The sequence below is a fragment of the Rutidosis leptorrhynchoides genome, chromosome 10 (genome assembly GCF_046630445.1).
Source record: "Rutidosis leptorrhynchoides isolate AG116_Rl617_1_P2 chromosome 10, CSIRO_AGI_Rlap_v1, whole genome shotgun sequence".
Taxonomy (NCBI): Eukaryota; Viridiplantae; Streptophyta; class Magnoliopsida; order Asterales; family Asteraceae; genus Rutidosis; species Rutidosis leptorrhynchoides.
This window is the reverse complement of record NC_092342.1, coordinates 98,361,263-98,382,736: the sequence shown is the minus strand read 5'-3', so window position 1 is coordinate 98,382,736 and position 21,474 is coordinate 98,361,263. Positions and strand designations below refer to the sequence as shown.

General features: G+C 33.8%; 1 protein-coding gene across 1 annotated transcript; it reads right to left on the bottom strand.

Moving 5' to 3' along the window:
* Positions 1 to 1,834: 1,834 nt before the first annotated feature.
* On the bottom strand, positions 1,835 to 6,016 carry LOC139872604 (ribosomal RNA-processing protein 8-like). Its single transcript, XM_071860518.1, has 9 exons — positions 5,779 to 6,016; positions 5,610 to 5,671; positions 5,184 to 5,235; positions 3,520 to 3,634; positions 3,308 to 3,402; positions 2,801 to 2,907; positions 2,586 to 2,700; positions 2,286 to 2,330; positions 1,835 to 2,172 (listed from the first exon to the last, which is right to left on the bottom strand). Exons 1-9 carry the CDS (start codon positions 5,950 to 5,952, stop codon positions 2,104 to 2,106), a joined length of 834 nt encoding a protein of 277 aa, XP_071716619.1. The 5' UTR covers positions 5,953 to 6,016; the 3' UTR covers positions 1,835 to 2,103.
* Between the last annotated feature and the right edge of the window lie 15,458 nt (positions 6,017 to 21,474).

Here is a 21,474-nt window from a genome sequence, read left to right as displayed (position 1 = left end):
TATATGAAATTGTAAAAAGAAACAATTTTTATCTTATTATACTACTTCATAAACAAGTAAATAAGCAAAAATAAGCACCTATAAAATGCAAATTTATAAATTTGAATAAGTGTAAGATGCGTACAAGATATAAATATTGGGGTGATTAGTGAGTCATGGTGACGTGTCAGATATGGACCATTCAATTCACCTAGAAGACAAGATCCTTTTTCTTTTGTTGCACCACCTTTCTCCACACATCAAACTACACGTGTTTCTTTTTTTGTCCTTTTTCAATCTTAAATGAAAAAATAAAATAATATAAAAAATTGTTTACCACTATTGACCAATTGTTATTGTTACTCCGTTTTTTTTTACTGTACATAATACCATTCCTATTCCTATCCTAACACATAATACCATTCCTATCCTAACAAATTGACATATGTAAAATCTATCTTATACTGATCAGTTGAGTTGATTTGATTTGATTTTTTAAGATATCTTTTCTAAGAAAGAAATGCCAACATTTTTGTTTTTGTTTTTTATGACTGGTTAAATGAAAATATTTTGCTGGGTACGAGTCAAAGTATGTTATGATACTTCAAAAAAATTTAGTCTCGGTATGCGCTTCATTGATGTGTTTGAGGTTGTTGAAGTAATCAAATGAATATAATATAAACATACGTCGAAAAAAGCTTCCTAGCTCTAAAAATATAAATCATAAATCCATTAGCAGAGGCGTGCATCCCATGCAGACGAGCATTGCGCAAGTCAAGTCAGGAGTCGAGCATTATGTCAAATGGCTCTCTCACCGTAATGTTACAAATTCAAGTTCGAAATAGACAATATGTATATATTCAATAAAAAAAATCGTGTTAAGTTGACATCCTAAAAAATGAAAATTGATAAAGACTTGGGACCTTTTCAGCAATTTATAAACAAAAAATATGAAACCTCAACACTAATAACATATGAAATTATGCGCATACTCGCACCCTCCGTATACGCGCATCACACGTGACTAGCACTACATAATCAACAAGTCATTAAGTTGTAACTTATAGCATCATAATGCGCCACAAGTACAACGCGGCCATGATCCATCAAGCACAATCAACATGTGAGCGCCCAAAACTTAATAGCTTACCAACACTAAACCAGAATTGTTGACAATACCGAATCAAGGACTATCACGTGCAATTTACAGGAGCACAAACCAACAACACATACACCACATGTGGTTGGCACGATCCCAGCATTGTACGATCACCAGATCGTGTGGCAGTCTGCACGACGGCTGTGGCAAACAGCTGGCAGACTGTGTGGGGACCACTCACACTTTTCCAGCTTTAGCAGACCAAACAGTACGACATAGCAAGAGCATATTCCATTTTGTCGTATTACGTGACACTAAAGGACAAAGGCGTCCACCTATGAATAGGGCATCAAACCCTCATTACAACACACGTTACACACATTACATTCCACACACACACTTCCACTCACAAATCACTTACGATTATATTATCATCACTATCATCGAACCCTAACCCGCGCTACCGGAGTCTTAACAACTTCTTAAGCTTACTTGTAACGTTCTATGAACATAAATCCTAACACCTCCCTTGAGCCATCAATCTCATCTAGCCCAATGATAGTGAGTCGACGCTTAACCACCCATCATCATCTCACATTGGAATTATTCACGGTATTCCAGACCGAGAGTTAAACTCGAATCACCCTTATCTCCTCTTTTGTTGACCCCTCTTTTGTTAACCATTGTTAACCAAGTGCAGACCGAACCCTAAGGATCTAAACTATGCTTGATCAATCTATTGTCTTCACACTTCGTGATCATTTGTGCTTAAGAAAGTTGTAGTTTCTGTAAGATTTCTTAATCAAAAACTCCAGTAATAAGTTAGTAGCCTTAACCAACATCCTTACCTTTTTATTCGGTGAGTAGAAAGATGGCGCAATATCCAATATACGAGGAAAAAAAAAGTAAACATACAGTTCTACATAGTAAAGTAATAACGGTGAAGGCCAATGTCAACAACTATTCTGAATATAACAGAAACACCATGCCTGATAATTTGATCAGGTAGAATGCAATCTATGAGCTCAGCGACGCTTGTATAAGCATGGCTTCAGTTCAGGCCATTTAATTTCTTTGTTAGAACTATTCTTTGGCTGCACAAAGATTACAAAATCAGGCGCTACTATATTACAGTAAACCAATTCATGCATTTGCTATTCATTTGGGAATCGTATACAAGTAGACAAAGATAATGAAATGAACAAACCTTTTTCTTGAAATATAGAAGTATGAACATTTTATTTGAAAAGTCCTGCAATTTGAGACGTTTATTAGCATAGACACGTGAACATGAATACCAACGGTTTTAAAAAATGTTGTGAAGTACAAGATGAGCAGGTTGGGTAACCGTGCAGAACGAGTTCAGATTTAAATTGATCATTTATAACACATGTTAAAGTGTTATCCTTGACCTGATTGGGTTAACCCACCAACAACTTTTTTTTACAGTTTTCATATAAGTATATTTAGTATTTATATTTAATGAATAGGTTAATTATGAACAAACCTTGGATACAGTAGTAAACCCTAGTTCACAGACAGCTTTAGAGAACCTTTCCGGATCTGCTCCTCCGTTAGTCGGATCAAATCTACTCTTCACCTCCGCTATTAAAAGCCAACCACTGTAATAATTATTAACTTATAAGAAGAACTATTCTAAAAAAGTGATTAACGAGTACAAAATGATACATAGTATAGTATTTATATTTATTATATAGATACCTTGTTTTAAGCACTCTGTGTGCCTCCTGGATATAATTCGGGAAGTTGGTGCCCATTAGTGAAAGGCAGAAAACAGCAACATCTATTGATGATGATTCAAGGGGTGTCTGCAAGTTTACAGATCATTAAGGAGTGACGACTTTAACCCATTTACTTATAAATCGGCTGATTTGGGTTATGTTTTTGTGATGGGTTAAACAGGTAAAAAGAATAATTTGCTAAAAAGAATATGACTCTACGTTGTGCCAAGTATATTTTTAAATTGTAATGCATAGACTATCTGGGTTACATTTATTCAAAGAAATACTTTATTAGTGACAGAATTAGCAATTATATTGGACACACTATTTGTTTATAGATAATATAATAAATTTGAAAACAAAGTTATTCAGGTCAAGCCACATTGAGCTGAACCCATTACCCATACTGCCCGACCCGCCCATTTTCCAACTCTAGGAAAAAGCATACATAATTCAGAGCTTTGACACATATCGACGAGAGACTCACATTTGACATATCACAAGCAATCACAGAAGGATCGTTTGAGACAAGGTCTATAGAATAGACTTTATTCTTTACACCTTTAGAAAGACGTGCATCCCCTGATATGCACCGAAACATGATGGTCTTGTAGATTGTTAACTAATAAAAACTCAGGAGATCAAACATTTAGAATAAATATAAATTTCATAAATGTAAGCGTTTTATCGAATTCTTACCACACCCAAAATCAGCCACAACTAGAGATGAACTGTGATCCTTTAGCCATTTCATGATTATATTAACTGGTTGTTTGGGCCATCGTGACATTTGCTCTTGATATCCTGTATGATACTGGCCATATGAGTTGGATACTAGTTTTGAAAAACCAGCAATTTAAAAAATCAGCTTCATACAAGCGACTACAATATGATTAGATAAGGGGAAGCTAAAAGTATGCTCTTCCTTTTTACCTGTTTAAATCTTTTAAAATACCTTCTTGTTGTTATTATTTAAAGGATAAGAAGATAATCGTTAAAATTTTAATGTTTATCTCTATATTTATCAACAGGTACCTTGTACAAGAATAAGTTAACACAAGATATTTTGAATTTATAAATGTTTCACTTTTTAAAACAAACCATTCATTAGTAACTTAGATAAAATTATCTGACCATATTCCGCAGCCCTACCTATTTCCGTTGTATATTATTCGAATTACTATAAGGAGTATCTGGTTTAGAAATATACAGCCAAATACCCTCTAAAGCAGTTATGTACAACGATAACTACTGAATTATAGTATTTGTCACCAACTCACCATTTAATATGATTTTACAACATCCAAGTTGAAAAATCTTATAATATCATAAAATCAACCCTCGATTTTTATTTATTTATCACAATTTAACCTAGCTAGTAAGGCTCTCACATCTCACATTCTTATATATATACATATATACATATATATATATATATATGTGTATATATATATAGGGGCAGGATCAATGGGGAAGTAACCAATCGGGGGGAAGCGGGGGGAAGCAAATTTTTTTTTTTTTTTTCCCTTTTTTTTGGAATTTTTTTTTTTCCGGCATCAAGATCACACGAAAATATGAACATTTATAAGAGACACTTCGTGATGAATGTTATTATTTAGGCGGGAAAACGATCAACAAAAATAACATTCAAGATAATATTGTTCGTGAAGAATATGAACGTTTTTTTTTCATGTTTTGTGAAGTAAAATTTAGCCCGATTTAGAGTTTAGGGTTTAGGGTTTAGGGCTTGGTGTTTTGGGTTTATGGAATAAACCCAAAACACCAAGCCCTAAACACCAAGCCCTAAACCCCACCAACGAGCTTCTAGCTCAGTGGTACCCGATGCCTTTAATCCCTGGGCCCACAGTGGGGGAAGCTTTGACACAAACCCTAAACCCTAAACTCTAAACCGTTCGTGTTAAAAACTCAATCTAAACCCTAAACCCTAAATTTCTAAACCCTAATATCTAAACCCTATAAACCCTAATATCTAAACCCCAATAGCTAAAACCTCAACATACGCTCGAAAAACACGATAATTGTTATATATTACTTCTTCGAGCGTTTTCCCGCCAAAATAAAAACATTTATCACAAAGTGTCTCTACTAAATGTTCATATTTTCATCCCATCTATAATGTTCGTGAACAAGGTTTTTTCAAAAAACAAAAAAAAAAAAAAAAAAAAGTTTTTGCTTCCCCCCGATTGGTTACTTCCCTCTTGATCCTACCACTATATATATATATATATATATATATATATATATATATATATATATATATATATATATATATATATATATATATTATGACCTAAAAAGAATATAGTACAATATTTAAAGATCACATCGACAAGCATTCTTACCATGTTAAACAATGAAGGGTCTTCTTTGAAGTAGTTCAAGGCTTCATCTCCACTGCATACATATTATTATCAGATACTTCAAATAATAACTGGTACAACGTCAATTATACAAAGTTATCTCATGCTACAAAGAATAGTCACTCATAAGTCACCCTTTGACTTCATTGGTCAAAGAAAATGTTGTTTAGGTTAATAACCTTATTAAGTTAATCCAGTCAACACAAATCACTTTACAACATCATAAGAAACCCTTTGTTCTATAAATTAAAAACTAATCAACAAATAAACGTTCGGTAGACGGATATATGGTTCTTCTATGAATATAAACATATGATTAAACAATTTATAAAATTTGGCAAGTAAACATAGTTAAAGTAGAGATGATTTCGTAGCAAAAATATAAAAGGGAAAAATTTTAGGGCTTACGAGCAGGTATAAAGTTTCTCGTTAATCATACGAAAATGACCTCCTGCTAATTTCGCTTTCATCTGAGAAACACAAACAGATAATCAAATTTCACCTATAACAATTATTGATTACAATTTATAGTAAACCAAAGCATGATGCTCATCATGAGTAGCGAAAAAGAGATAACCTTGTCAAGGAACGATAACGGTTTTTGGTAACTTTTAGAAACGGTAGAAGTAGACGGCGTTTGTTTGACATCAGATTTGGCATTTTTGGCACTCTGTGTTTCCGGAGTTTTGTTTTTCGGGCGTTCGTTTCTCTTACGTTTTCGACTGCCACTACTCGCCTCTTGATTCATCATCCGTTCTTCGAAATAGTATAGTACTTAGTCTAATATTGTAATCTTAATGGTAATATTGGTGCTAACCTACCTAGATACAAATAGAGATGAGATTTCAATTAGGTAAACCACAAATATTACAAAAAACAAAAATAGAAAAGAATCAAATTCCTTCAACAAAAGTGTAGAATTTGTTATGTATGAGAAACATTCAAATTAACATAAAAATATACTTTTTGAGCAGTTACACAGTGTTATCTGTTAAATAGGTTAATTTTAACAGCATACTGAATTTTAGGGTTTATATATTCTATAGATACGTGGTTAATTATAAGATAAATAGGGTTTACGTCTAGGTACAAATTAGAGTGTAGCCATCAGCACGTTCAACGAAACCCTAATTAAGAGCAAATAGAATAGATATTTACTTGCGACAAAGTCTTGTGGTGGTTTTCGATGGTCGGCCGTCAGCAATGGAGCTCCGGCGCCGTTCTGGTTCTCAAGTAAAGTGATAATTAATCCTTTATATTTTTAGAAGTTTTCTAATGACAACCCTAAGTGTTGTCATTAAGAAGTAATTGATGCATAAAAGAGTGGTATAATTTGATTGTTGGAGGTGGTTATTTTCATAGGGTGGGTGGTTAATTATAATGTACAAATAAATTAAGCATGTTTTAAAAAATTAAAGACAACCCTTAGGGTTGTCATTAGAAATTTTCATATTTTTATTTCATTTCATGCCTACTAAACCCAACCAAAAAAATTGCCATTCAATGCATTGAATAATGCGTTTTAGCCGATACCTACTAAACCCAACCCAAAAAATTGGTCGTTTTATGCATTGAATATTGCGTTTTGGCCAAGGGAAATTTAGGTAAGGTGTTCAAAACTTAAGAGATAAAAGTTGTAGCTTTTTAGGGGTAAAAGTGGGTAAATTTTATAACTTGAAGGGTTTAAATTATAACTTTCTAACTTATTACACTAATAAATTGCCGTTCAATGCATTGAATAATGCGTTTTAGCCAATATCTACTAAACCCAACCCAAAAAATTGGTCGTTTTATGCATTGAATATTGCGTTTTTGCCAAGGGAAATTTAGGTAAGGTGTTCAAAACTTAACGGATAAAAGTTGTAGCTTTTTAGGGGTAAAAGTGGGTAAAATTTATAACTTGAAGGGTTTAAATTATAACTTTCTAACTTATTACAATAATAACTAAAGAAAATTCACCTAATTTTTTAACGGGTTATATCTTTTTTTTAACGCGAGTTAGGTTTCTCCATTATCAACGTTCAACTCGAAATAATTTTACAAACAAAACGCAACTAATTATATTCGAAACGGAGCTTTTTTTAAAAAGAAACATTTTTAATAAATTATATACATAATAAATAAACTCAATTAATTATATCATGTAGATGTCTAGAGTAAGTGCTAAGTTCATTAGTTTGTAAGGGAAAAGATCTAGGTTCGAGTCCTACTGCAACATGAAAAATATCGTGTATCCTTTAAATATCGTGGTTTTTAAAATTTTTAAATGTACAAACATTATGTATATATGTAATAAGTAGTAAACATACGTAGTCATTTTGTACCTATATATCGTCTTATACTACAAACATGTACCAAACAACGTATATTCAAATGCAACCATGCAACCGCTGCAACGCGCGGTCCGAACTTTTTCTAGTTTATATCCTAAAGTAGGTGGCTGTTTGAGTCGTTTTACAAAAACACCAGCCAAATTTTGGCCTAAACGACATTGAACAAAACAATAAAAAAGCCCAAACTTTTACCCCTTTTGCAACTTCACCCCCAACATAGGGGTATAAACCATAAATTTACTATTTTAATTAAAAACTTTAAATAAACTCCACTCAAATTTTTCCCGGGACATATTTTCTCGCTCGACGCGAGTTAAATTTTTCCGATATCACCGTTCAACTCGAAATAATCTTACGAGCACAACGCGACTAACCATACGCGGAACGGACCCATTTAAAAAAGCTAAATATTTCGGGCTATTTTCCATACATAACACACCCACAGCAACACGTTTTTTATTCTACAAAAACAAAACTATATCCTAAAGTAGGTGGCTGTTTGAGTCGTTTTACAAAAACACCAGCCAAATTTTGGCCTAAACGACATTGAACAAAACAATAAAAAAGCCCAAACTCTTACCCCTTTTGCAACTTCACCCCCAACATAGGGGTATAAACCATAAATTACTATTTTAATTAAAAACTTTAAATAAACTCCACTCAAATTTTTTCCGGGACATATTTTCTCGCTCGACGCGAGTTAAATTTTTCCGATATCACCGTTCAACTCGAAATAATCTTACGAGCACAACGCGACTAACCATACGCGGAACGGACCCATTTAAAAAACGCTAAATATTTCGGGCTATTTTCCATACATAACACACCCACAGCAACGCGTTTTTTATTCTACAAAAACAAAACTGTACGTCAAAGATGAATATGCAACCCGGAAGGCCCCGTCACATCGCGCGGCCCGATCTGGTTCTAGTTACCCCTAATTGTATTGTATGTATGTTTTTAACTTAGATTTTATTTTATTTTTTTCAAAAAAAAAATACTCAGTAATTTAGATAACTCAAACTATCGATCGGTAGGAGATCCTCACATACCACTTTTTGATCTATATACACATAAGTTACTATTATATCCTTAATTATACTTAGTTTAATAATATAAGTTCAACTCCCTAGATTAATTTAGAGATATAACTTTAAATTTAGGAGACAAAAGTGTAGATGGATCAAAAAGTGGTGTGTGAGAATCACCTCCCGAATTATAAGATCCTGTTTTTTTTAGCTTAAATGATAACTATATTGACGAGTCATTTTATCAAAAAAAAAGAGAATAATTAAATAAAGATACAAGTAGTAAGTGACTTGGCTCGAGATTCGAGAATAACTAAATCGGACCTAAAAAGCTCAAAACATGCAAACCAAACTAGACTTAAGCCGAGAAGCTAACTACCAAAACAATGCAATGATACAAAAGGAAAGCAAACTGAAACTGAAACTAAAGCGACAAACCAAACAAAATAATCCCAACTAACTAGCAACGGAATCATCAACCACCAATTTACCCTTATAAGACTTGGAGCCCAATGTAAATGTCGAACCTTCATCCTTGTTTTCGATGACCGAATTATGTCAACACATTCGTCGAAGGAACCCCCGATGAGCGTGCCCGGAGAAGGAGGGATCAATCCCAATCTCGCTAACCCTTAAAAAAAGCAGTATTACCCTCACCGATATGAGGCTTGTCAACCAGATTCTCACAAAAAAAGATCTTGAATTGCTTCTCCAACCTCTAAATCATCACCATTATCCCGTAAATGAAACGAGACACCCTTACCTTTCCTACCTTTTTTGGAAGTCGATTTCTTAGCTTCACCTTTTAACAAGGAAATTTTCACCACGGGCACTCGATGTTTCTTATGATGAACAAATCGTTTTTTAACATAACATTTACACTCAACAGTCGAGCATCCACACAATATACGATTCAAACCTTTACCAACGACAAAACCAAAATTAGATGTAAACAAATCTTGGCTCCTGTGAAGCTTCTTATCCTTGTGATTGTTCTCCTCATCCTTGATCTAACGTTTCTTGAGAAATCCAGGAAAGAATGCTTGTAAAGGTATGCCTGCTTCACTACCGTTGTCCGTGTACACATTTGTTACGTTTGTTATAGTAGCCTTGATGATGACTGTTTGGTCCGTCTGTGTTAATCATACCAATTTGTAATTCTTTGTCTGCTGGTCCCTTGTCCTTTTGTCGCCTTCCGTTACTTCCTCTTTCGTTGTCTTTCCCTCCTCCATTCGAAAGTTTTATTGGGATCTGCATTCCTGAAGCTTTTTCCCGGGAGGAGGTGGTTCAGCTCTCCTGCTTTTGATTTTCGCTAATATCTCATACATCAGCGATTCAGCGTCCTGCAATTGTTTGTTGCGTGCCGAAAATTTTCGTGGAATTCACGCCATTCCTTGTGATGACCCGGAAATTTCCGATCAAATTTAAACTTTAATCTTTATAGGTTTCCGACACGATAAGCAAAAGTCTGTAATGTTGAGTCTCGAAAGTTTTGAAATCTATATTCATGTAATCAATTACCCTTTGACAATGCCCGACGATTCACGAACAATTGTTTGTAAATAAATATATGTATATATATATAAATGTATGTTTTGCAAATAACAAAAGATAATTGAATTGATAGGAGTAAATATGTAAAATAATATATACAAGATAAGAAATTTTTTTGGTAGATATATATGATACCTGTGATAATTATTATCATACGAATATTGGAAAATATATAAATCATAAATACTATATGCTTAAATTTATTTTTATGATGGGAAAATATTATAACAAATATATATATATATATATATATATATATATATATATATATATATATATATATATATATATATATATATATATATATATATATATATATATATATATATATATATATATATATATATATATGACAATCACATTTTTATATTTAATATACATACACTTATTATATAATGTATTTATAATAAGTATACTACACATACTATCATATAACATATAATGTATAATTAAAATGTATAACTTTAACATGATAAGTGTAATTACAAATTAAAGAATAGTTATTATGTTGCCATTAATACTTCTATTATTATTAAAATAAATATCAATAGTAATAAAAACCAATATTATTAACATTATTATTTTAATATATAATATATTGATATAAAATTTGAAACATGTAATTTATTTATCTTTATTCTTATTAAATATTATCATCTCCAATATCATTAAGAGTTATTACTATTAAAATTGATTATTATTAATATTAAGATATAACTTGATAACATAATATACAGTTAATATCACTAAAAATCATTTTTTTATTATTAATATCATTATCTCATTTACTTTCATTACCATTCTTATTATCAGTTTATCTATATTATTATTATGTTGTTAATTAACAAAAACTTATGAATTATATATATAAATAAAAACATATATATAAATAAATAAATGTATAAAGATCAGGTATACAAAATACGAATTTTACATCAAAACAACAACTATTATATATAAAATAAAAATGTTATACATATATATATAATAGGAAATCAGTATATTTTTTTAAATTATTATTATTAATAATTATACTTATTAATAAAATTTATAAAAAAGTCGTATAACTGGACTGTAACATCCCGTTTTTCCCGTACATATCGAAAGGTACCTACTTAATCATTTGTACGTTTATAACTCGTTAGCTTATGCGTAAATGTATGAATATATATATATACTTATATGAGCACTTGATAATGTGTGCATGTATAAGTTTAATCATGGGTTTGGTTAGCGTTAAGTCTTGTGAGACTCTTGTGGAAGGCTAGGTGAACATAGGAAGCGGGTTTGGATTGTGCAAGGTAAATAAAATCGAAAAGTGTATAAGTTGGCCGAGCTGTCCAGTTCTAGCCTTAGGCCGCGCCGCGACAATTGGGTCCGCGCCGCGGCATAACAAGCAAATTGGGATCAGAAGTTGGCTTAAGAAGGGTATATTTTCCCTTTATGTGTCACACCGCGACGATTAAGGTCGCGCCGCGGCAGTCCTGCAGTTCTGATTCTGGTTTTAGCTTAAATTAAATGACTTTGAGGGACAAAATGGTAATTTGACATGTAAATCTGGTGGGAGCATTAACTCTCCACCACACATCCATTTATTTCATTTTCATTTCCATTTTCTTTCCTATTTCTCTCCCAAAACACAAAACCCACCTAGCTTGATCTTGAGATTTGAAGTTGGAGATTTGTGAATCAAACCTAGGAGTGAGATTTAAAGTTGTTCCTTGTGTCTCTAGCTACGCGTTGATAGTCTCGGTAAGTTCTAACTCTAAGTTTTTAGTTTTAATTGGTTAATGACTAGGGTTTTGGGTACTAGAGATTTGTAAGACCCATTTGGTGGTAAAATGGGCGAGTTTGGGTTATGTGTTGTAATGAAACCCTAATAGCCACAATATAGGGTTTTGGCCTTGTGATTTGAGGTTATAAGTGTCAATTGGTGTTGTTAGCCACTAATGTACTTTAAGAATTATGAAAGAGGTGTTAATGGGCAAGTTTGACTTGATTGTGAGTTTAAGTGTTATAAAATGGGTCAAAATGTACTAGTTGACCTAATTAGTTGAAATGGGTATAGATTACCTTAAGTTTTGTGTTAATTGAAGTTAATAGACTCTAATTCACTAGTCTTAGTGATTAAAGTCGAGTCTTGGCCATTTATGGGCGGTTGTGTGTAGTCGAGTCATTTAATGCAAATTGGGTCATTAAATGCTCAAGTGGGAGTATTGTGGTAAATCCCACTAGTTGTGAAATTGAATGTGCACTTAATGATTTAGGTACATTGCGTTGAAGCTCGGAAGTGCTAAATCATCATCTTTGTGACAAGGTGAGTGGAATAATTATATGTGTATGTATATAATTTATTTACTTGTGGGGTATAGGTTTAAAGTTCATTGTTGACGATACCATACACTAGAGTATATTGTGTTGTGATGAGGGTTTAAAGTTCGTTGTTGACGATACCTCACGTATGGAGTTAAAGTTCGATGTTGACGATGCCATACGACTATTGTAGTGAGTTGATGAGGGTTTAAAGTTCGATGTTGACGATAACTCATATGTGGGTTTAAAGTTCGGTGTTGACGATACCACATTAATGTAGGCGAATGGGGTTTAAGTTCGATGTTGTCGATTGAAATGTCCCGTTCATATTGATTATAAACATTCTATATTAATTGATTTCGTTGCGAGGTTTTGACCTCTATATGAGACGTTTTTCAAAGACTGCATTCATTTTTAAAACAACCATAACCTTTATTTTATCAATAAAGGTTTCAAAAGCATTACGTAGATTATCAAATAATGATAATATAAAATATACTGTTTACACACGACCATTACATAATGGTTTACAATAGAAATATATTACATCGACATATGTTTCTTGAATGCAATTTTTACATAATATCATACAAACATGGACTCCAAATCTTGTCCTTATTTTAGTATGCAACAGCAGAAGCTCTTAATATTCACCTGAGAATAAACATGCTTTAAACGTCAACAAAAATGTTGGTGAGTTATAGGTTTAACCTATATATATCAAATCGTAACAATAGACCACAAGATTTCATATTTCAATATACATCCCATACATAGAGATAAAAATCATTCATATGGTGAACACTTGATAACCGACATTAACAAGATGCATATATAAGAATATCCCCATCATTCCGGGACACCCTTCGGATATGATATAAATTTCGAAGTACTAAAGCATCCGGTACTTTGGATGGGGTTTGTTAGGCCCAATAGATCTATCTTTAGGATTCACGTCAATTAGGGTGTCTGTTCCCTAATTCTTAGATTACCAGACTTAATAAAAAGGGCATATTCGATTTCAATAATTCAACCATAGAATGTAGTTTCATGTAATTGTGTCTATTTTGTAAATCATTTATAAAACCTGCATGTATTCTCATCCCAAAAATATTAGATTTTAAAAGTGGGACTATAACTCACTTTCACAGATTTTTACTTCGTCGGGAAGTAAGACTTGGCCACTGGTCGATTCACGAACCTATAACAAATATGTACATATATATCAAAGTATATTCAAAATATATTTACAACACTTTTAATACATTTTGATGTTTTAAGTTTATTAAGTCAGCTGTCCTCGTTAATAACCTACAACTAGTTGTCCAACGTTAGATGTACAGAAAAAAAATTGATATATATTATCTTGAATCAATCCACGACCCAGTGTATACACATTTCAGGTTAGATCACAACTCAAAGTATATATATTTTTGGAATCAACCTCAACCCTGTATAGCTAACTCCTACATTACTGCGTATAGAGTGTCTATGGTTGTTCCAAATAATATATACACATGGGTCGATATGATATGTCAAAACATTTGCATACGTGTCTATGGTATCCCAAGATTACATAATATATTAGAATACATGTATAATATAATATAAGTTAGCTAGGATATGATTAATATAGATTTGTTACCAATTTTCACGTTGCTACAACAAGAAAAATTATCCAATCTTGTTTTACCCATAACTTCTTCATTTTAAATCCGTTTTGAGTGAATCAAATTGCTATGGTTTCATATTGAACTCTATTTTATGAATCTAAACAGAAAAAGTATAGGTTTATAGTCAAAAATATAAGTTACAAGTCATTTTTGTAAAGGTAGTCATTTCAGTCGAAAGAACGACGTCTAGATGACCATTTTAGAAAACGTACTTCCACTTTGAGTTTAACCATGATTTTTGGATATAGTTTCATGTTCATAAGAAAAATCATTTTCCCAGAAGAACAACTTTTAAATCAAAGTTTATCATAGTTTTTAATTAACTAACCCAAAACAGCCCGCGGTGTTACTACGACGGCGTAAATCCGGTTTTACGGTGTTTTTCGTATTTCCAGGTTTTAAATCATTAAGTTAGCATATCATATAGATATAGAACATGTGTTTAGTTGATTTTAAAAGTCAAGTTAGAAGGATTAACTTTTGTTTGCGAACAAGTTTAGAATTAACTAAACTATGTTCTAGTGATTACAAGTTTAAACCTTCGAATAAGATAGCTTTATATGTATGAATCGAATGATGTTATGAACATCATTAATACCTCAAGTTTTCTGGATAAAGCTACTGGAAATGAGAAAAATGGATCTAGCTTCAAAGGATCCTTGAATGGCTTGAAAGTTCTTGAAGCAGAATCATGCACGAAAACAGTTCAAGTAAGATTTTCACTCGAAATAAGATTGTTATAGTTATATAAATTGAATCAAAGTTTGAATATGAGTATTACCTTGTATTATAAAGATATCTTACTATAAATAAGAAAGATTTCTTGAGGTTGGATGATCACTCTACCAGATTGGAAGTAAGCTAGCAAACTTGGAAGTATTCTTGATTTTATGAAACTAGATCTTGTAGAATTTATGAAGAACACTTAGAACTTGAAGATAGAACTTGAGAGAGATCAATTAGATGAAGAAAATTGAAGAATGAAAGTGTTTGTAGGTGTTTTTGGTCATTGGTGTATGGATTAGATATAAAGGATATGTAATTTTGTTTTCATGTAAATAAGTCATGAATGATTACTCATATTTTTGTAATTTTATGAGATATTTCATGCTAGTTGCCAAATGATGGTTACCACATGTGTTAGGTGACTCACATGGGCTGCTAAGAGCTGATCATTGGAGTGTATATACCAATAGTACATACCTCTAAAAGCTGTGTATTGTACGAGTACGAATACGGGTGCATACGAGTAGAATTGTTGATGAAACTGAACGAGGATGTAATTGTAAGCATTTTTGTTAAGTAGAAGTATTTTGATAATTGTCTTGAAGTCTTTCAAAAGTGTATGAATACATATTAAAACACTACATGTATATACATTTTAACTGAGTCGTTAAGTCATCGTTAGTCGTTACATGTAAGTGTTGTTTTGAAACCTTTAGGTTAACGATCTTGTTAAATGTTGTTAACCCAATGTTTATAATATCAAATTAGATTTTAAATTATTATATTATCATGATATTATGATGTACGAATATCTCTTAATATGATATATATACATTAAATGTCGTTACAACGATAATCGTTACATATATGTCTCGTTTCAAAATCATTAAGTTAGTAGTCTTGTTTTTACATATGTAGTTCATTATTAATATACTTAATGATATGTTTACTTATTATAATATCATGTTAACTATATATATAACCATATATATGTCATCATATAGTTTTTACAAGTTTTAACGTTCGTGAATCACCGGTCAACTTGGGTGGTCAATTGTCTATATGAAACCTATTTCAATTAATCAAGTCTTAACAAGTTTGATTGCTTAATATGTTGGAAATACTTAATCATGTAAATAACAATTTCATTTAATATATATATATATATATATATATATATATATATATATATATATATATATATATATATATATATATATATATATATAAACATGGAAAAGTTCGGGTCACTACAGTACCTACCAGTTAAATAAATTTCGTCCCGAAATTTTAAGCAGTTGGAGGTGTTGACGTATCTTCTGAAAATAAATGCGGGTATTTCTTTTTCATCTGATCTTCTCGTTCTCAGGTGAACTCGGGTCCTCTACGAGCATTCCATCGAACCTTAACAATTGGTATCTTGTTTTGCTTAAGTCTTTTAACCTCACGATCCATTATTTCGACGGGTTCTTCGATGTATTGAAGTTTTTCGTTGATTTGGATTTCATCTAACGGAATAGTGAGATCTTCTTTAGCAAAACATTTCTTCAAATTCGAGACGTGGAAAGTGTTATGTACAGCCGCGAATTGTTGAGGTAACTCAAGTCGGTAAGCTACTGGTCCGACACGATCAATAATCTTGAATGGTCCGATATACCTTGGATTTAATTTCCCTCATTTACCAAATCGAACAACACCTTTCTAAGGTGCAACTTTAAGCATGACCATCTCTCCAATTTCAAATTCTATATCTTTTCTTTTAATGTCAGCGTAGCTCTTTTGTCGACTTTGGGCGGTTTTCAACCGTTGTTGAATTTGGATGATCTTCTCGGTAGTTTCTTGTATTATCTCCGGACCCGTAATCTGTCTATCCCCCACTTCACTCCAACAAATCGGAGACCTGCACTTTCTACCATAAAGTTCTTCAAACGGCGCCATCTCAATGCTTGAATGGTAGCTGTTGTTGTAGGAAAATTCTGCTAACGGTAGATGTCGATCCCAACTGTTTCCGAAATCAATAACTCATGCTCGTAGCATATCTTCAAGCGTTTGTATCGTCCTTTCGCTCTGCCCATCAGTTTGTGGATGATAGGCAGTACTCATGTCTAGACGAGTTTCTAATGCTTGCTGTAAGGTCTGCCAGAATCTTGAAATAAATCTGCCATCCCTATCAGAGATAATAGAGATTGGTATTCCATGTCTGGAGACGACTTCCTTCAAATACAGTCGTGCTAACTTCTCCATCTTGTCATCTTCTCTTATTGGCAGGAAGTGTGCTGATTTGGTGAGACGATCAACTATTACCCAAATAGTATCAAAACCACTTGCAGTCCTTGGCAATTTAGTGATGAAATCCATGGTAATGTTTTCCCATTTCCATTCCGGGATTTCGGGTTGTTGAAGTAGACCTGATGGTTTCTGATGCTTAGCTTTGACCTTAGAACACGTCAAACATTCTCCTACGTATTTAGCAACATCGGCTTTCATACTCGGCCACCAAAAATATTTCTTGAGATCCTTGTACATCTTCCCCGTTCCAGGATGTATTGAGTATATGGTTTTATGAGCTTCTCTAAGTACCATTTCTCTCATATCTCCAAATTTTGGTACCCAAATCCTTTCAGCCCTATACCGGGTTTCGTCTTCCCGAATATTAAGATGCTTCTCCGATCCTTTGGGTATTTCATCCTTTAAATTTCCCTCTTTTAAAACTCCTTGTTGCGCCTCCTTTATTTGAGTAGTAAGGTTATTGTGAATCATTATATTCATAGATTTTACTCGAATGGGTTCTCTGTCCTTCCTGCTCAAGGCGTCGGCTACCACATTTGCCTTCCCAGGGTAGTAACGAATCTCAAAGTCGTAATCATTCAACAATTCAATCCACCTACGCTGCCTCATATTCACTTGTTTCTGATTAAATATGTGTTGAAGACTTTTGTGGTCGGTATATATAATACTTTTGACCCCATATAAGTAGTGCCTCCAAATCTTTAATGCAAAAACAACCGCGCCTAATTCTAAATCATGCGTCGTATAATTTTGTTCGTGAATCTTCAATTGTCTAGACGCATAAGCAATCACCTTCGTTCGTTGCATTAATACACAACCGAGACCTTGCTTTGATGCGTCACAATAAATCACAAATCATCATTCCCTTTAGGCAATGACAATATAGGTGCCGTAGTTAGCTTTTTCTTCAATAACTGAAACGCTTTCTCTTGTTCATCCTTCCATTCAAATTTCTTCCCTTTATGCGTTAATGCAGTCAAGGGTTTTGCTATTCTGGAAAAGTCTTGGATAAACCTTCTGTAGTAACCATCTAGTCCTAAAAACTGGCGTATGTGTTTCGGAGTTTCTCACTTTTCAACAGTTTCTATCTTTGCCGGATCCACCTTAATACCTTCTTTGTTCACTATGTGACCGAGGAATTGAACTTCTTCCAACCAAAATGCACACTTTGAAAACTTAGCGTACAATTCTTCCTTCCTCAATACTTCTAACACCTTTCTCAAATGTTCACCGTGTTCTTGGTCATTCTTTGAGTAAATAAGTATGTCATCAATGAAAACAATGACAAACTTGTCAAGGTATGGTCCACACACTCGGTTCATAAGGTCCATGAACACAGCTGGTGCATTAGTTAAACCAAACGGCATGACCATAAACTCGTAATGACTGTAACGTGTTCTGAAAGCAGTCTTTGGAATATCATCTTCTTTCACCCGCATTTGATGATACCCGAAATGTAAGTCAATCTTTGAATAAATAGACGAGCCTTGTAGTTGATCAAATAAGTCGTCGATTCTCGGTAGTGGGTAGCGGTTCTTGATGGTAAGTTTGTTCAACTCTCGGCAGTCGATATACAACCTGAATGTACCATCTTTCTTCTTGACAAACAAAACAGGAGCTCCCCACGGTGATGTGCTTGGTCGAATGAAACCACGCTCTAAAAGTTCTTGTAATTGGCTTTGCAGTTCTTTCATCTCGCTGGGTGCGAGTCTGTAAGGAGCACGAGCTATTGGTGCAGCTCCTGGTACAAGATCTATTTGAAATTTAACGGATCGATGTGGGGGTAATCCCGGTAATTCTTTCGGAAATACATCGGGAAATTCTTTTGCGATGGGAACATCATTGATGCTCTTTTCTTCAGTTTGTACTTTCTCGACGTGTGCTAGAACAGCATAGCAACCTTTTCTTATTAGTTTTTGTGCTTTCAAATTACTAATAAGATGTAGCTTCGTGTTGCCCTTTTCTCCGTACACCATTAAGGGTTTTCCTTTTTCTCGTATAATGCGAATTGCATTTTTGTAACAAACGATCTCTGCTTTCACTTCTTTCAACCAGTCCATACCGATTATCACATCAAAACTCCCTAACTCTACTGGTATCAAGTCAATCTTAAATGTTTCGCTAACCAGTTTAATTTCTCGATTCCGACATATATTATCTGCTGAAATTAATTTACCATTTACTAATTCGAGTAGAAATTTACTATCCAAAGGCGTCAATGGACAACTTAATTTAGCACAAAAATCTCTACTCATATAGCTTCTATCCACACCCGAATCAAATAAAACGTAAGCAGATTTATTGTCAATAAGAAACGTACCCGTAACACGCTCCGGGTCTTCCTGTGCCTCTGCCGCATTAATATTGAAAACTCTTCCGTGGCCTTGTCCATTCGTGTTCTCCTGGTTCGGGCAATTTCTAATAATGTGGCCCGGTTTTCCACATTTATAACAAACTACATTGGCATAACTTGCTCCGACACTACTTGCTCCGCCATTACTCATTCCGACACCATTTGTTCCTTTCGTTCTGTTAACCCCTGGTCCGTAGACCTCACACTTCGCCGCGCTATGACCATTTCTTTTACACTTGTTGTAAAATTTGGTGTAGAACCCCGAGTGATACTTTTCACACCTTTGGCATAGCTGCTTCTGATTGTTGTTGTTGTTGCGGTTATTATTGTTGTTGGGATGATTGTTGTTGTAGTTGTTGTTGTTGTTGTTGTTGGGCCGTTTGTTGTAGTTGCGAGTGTTGGGATAGTTGTTGCGATTATTGTTGTAATTGCTGTTGTTGTTGTATTGGTGATTCTTATCACCGTTTTCCTCCCACTTTCTTTTGACTTGCTTTACATTGGCCTCTTCAGCAGTCTGTTCTTTAATTCTTTCTTCAATCTGGTTCACTAGTTTGTGAGCCATTCTACATGCCTGTTGTATGGAGGCGGGCTCGTGTGAACTTATATCTTCTTGGATTCTTTCCGGTAATCCTTTCACAAACGCGTCGATCTTCTCTTCCTCATCTTCGAACGCTCCTGGACACAATAGGCATAATTCTGTGAATCGTCTTTCGTACGTGGTAATATCAAATCCTTGGGTTCGTAACCCTCTAAGTTCTGTCTTGAGCTTATTGACCTCGGTTCTGGGACGGTATTTCTCGTTCATCAAGTGCTTGAATGCTGACCACGGTAGTGCGTAAGCATCATCTTGTCCCACTTGCTCTAGATAGGTATTCCACCATGTTAACGCAGAACCTGTGAAGGTATGCGTAGCGTACTTCACTTTGTCCTCTTCAGTACACTTACTTATGGCAAACACCGATTCGACCTTCTCGGTCCACCGTTTCAATCCGATCGCTCCTTCGGTTCCATCAAATTCCAAAGGTTTGCAGGCAGTGAATTCTTTGTAGGTGCATCCTACACGATTTCCTGTACTGCTAGATCCAAGGTTATTGTTGGTATGTAGCGCAGCCTGTACTACGGCTATGTTTGAAGCAAGAAAGGCACGAAATTCCTCTTCGCTCATATTCAAGGTGTGTCGAGTAGTCGGTGCCATTTCTTTCAAAATTGTCAAATGAAACGAGTTAATCATATAGAATATCACGAGTAGTCAATAGTATTTCGTAGCGTAATATGAACTTATTATAAAAGCTTTTTCTTCATATTAGCGTTTTATACTCTTTAATTCGGGTAGTACCTACCCGTTAAGTTCATACTTAATAGCTAACATTCCATTTCAATTACTACAATTCTATATGAAAAACTAATCACAAAAAAAAAAAAAAATCATATTCAAACCTTTATACAATAACTTGCAAACTTACAATACCACTTTTTTTTTACATATAGCATGAAATATAGCACATAAAACTTTGATACAAAGTAGTTGCGAAGATAATTCTAGTTAATAAATAAGGCGTTCAGCAAAGGCAATAAAGACACGTAATTCATACGTCCAGAAACAAGTCATGCATTCTAGTTTTACTAATACCACTTCCCATCCTTGGTTTTGTGGAACATAACCGTTGTGACCGATAGTAAGACAATGTGTTGTAACGTCGTCAAAAGGATGAAGGTTACGTAATGACCAACAGTCTCGTAATAACCTAAAAACCTCATTTTTTACCCCAATTACCGACTCCGTCACTTGTGGGAACGTTTTGTTTAATAGTTGTAGCCCGATGTTCTTGTTCTCACTTTGGTGAGAAGCGAACATTACTAACCCGTAAGCATAACATGCTTCTTTATGTTGCATGTTAGCCGCTTTTTCTAAATCACGAAGTCCTATATTCGGATATATTGAGTCAAAATAATTTCTTAACCCGTTGCGTAAAATAGCATTTGGGTTCCCGACAATATATGCGT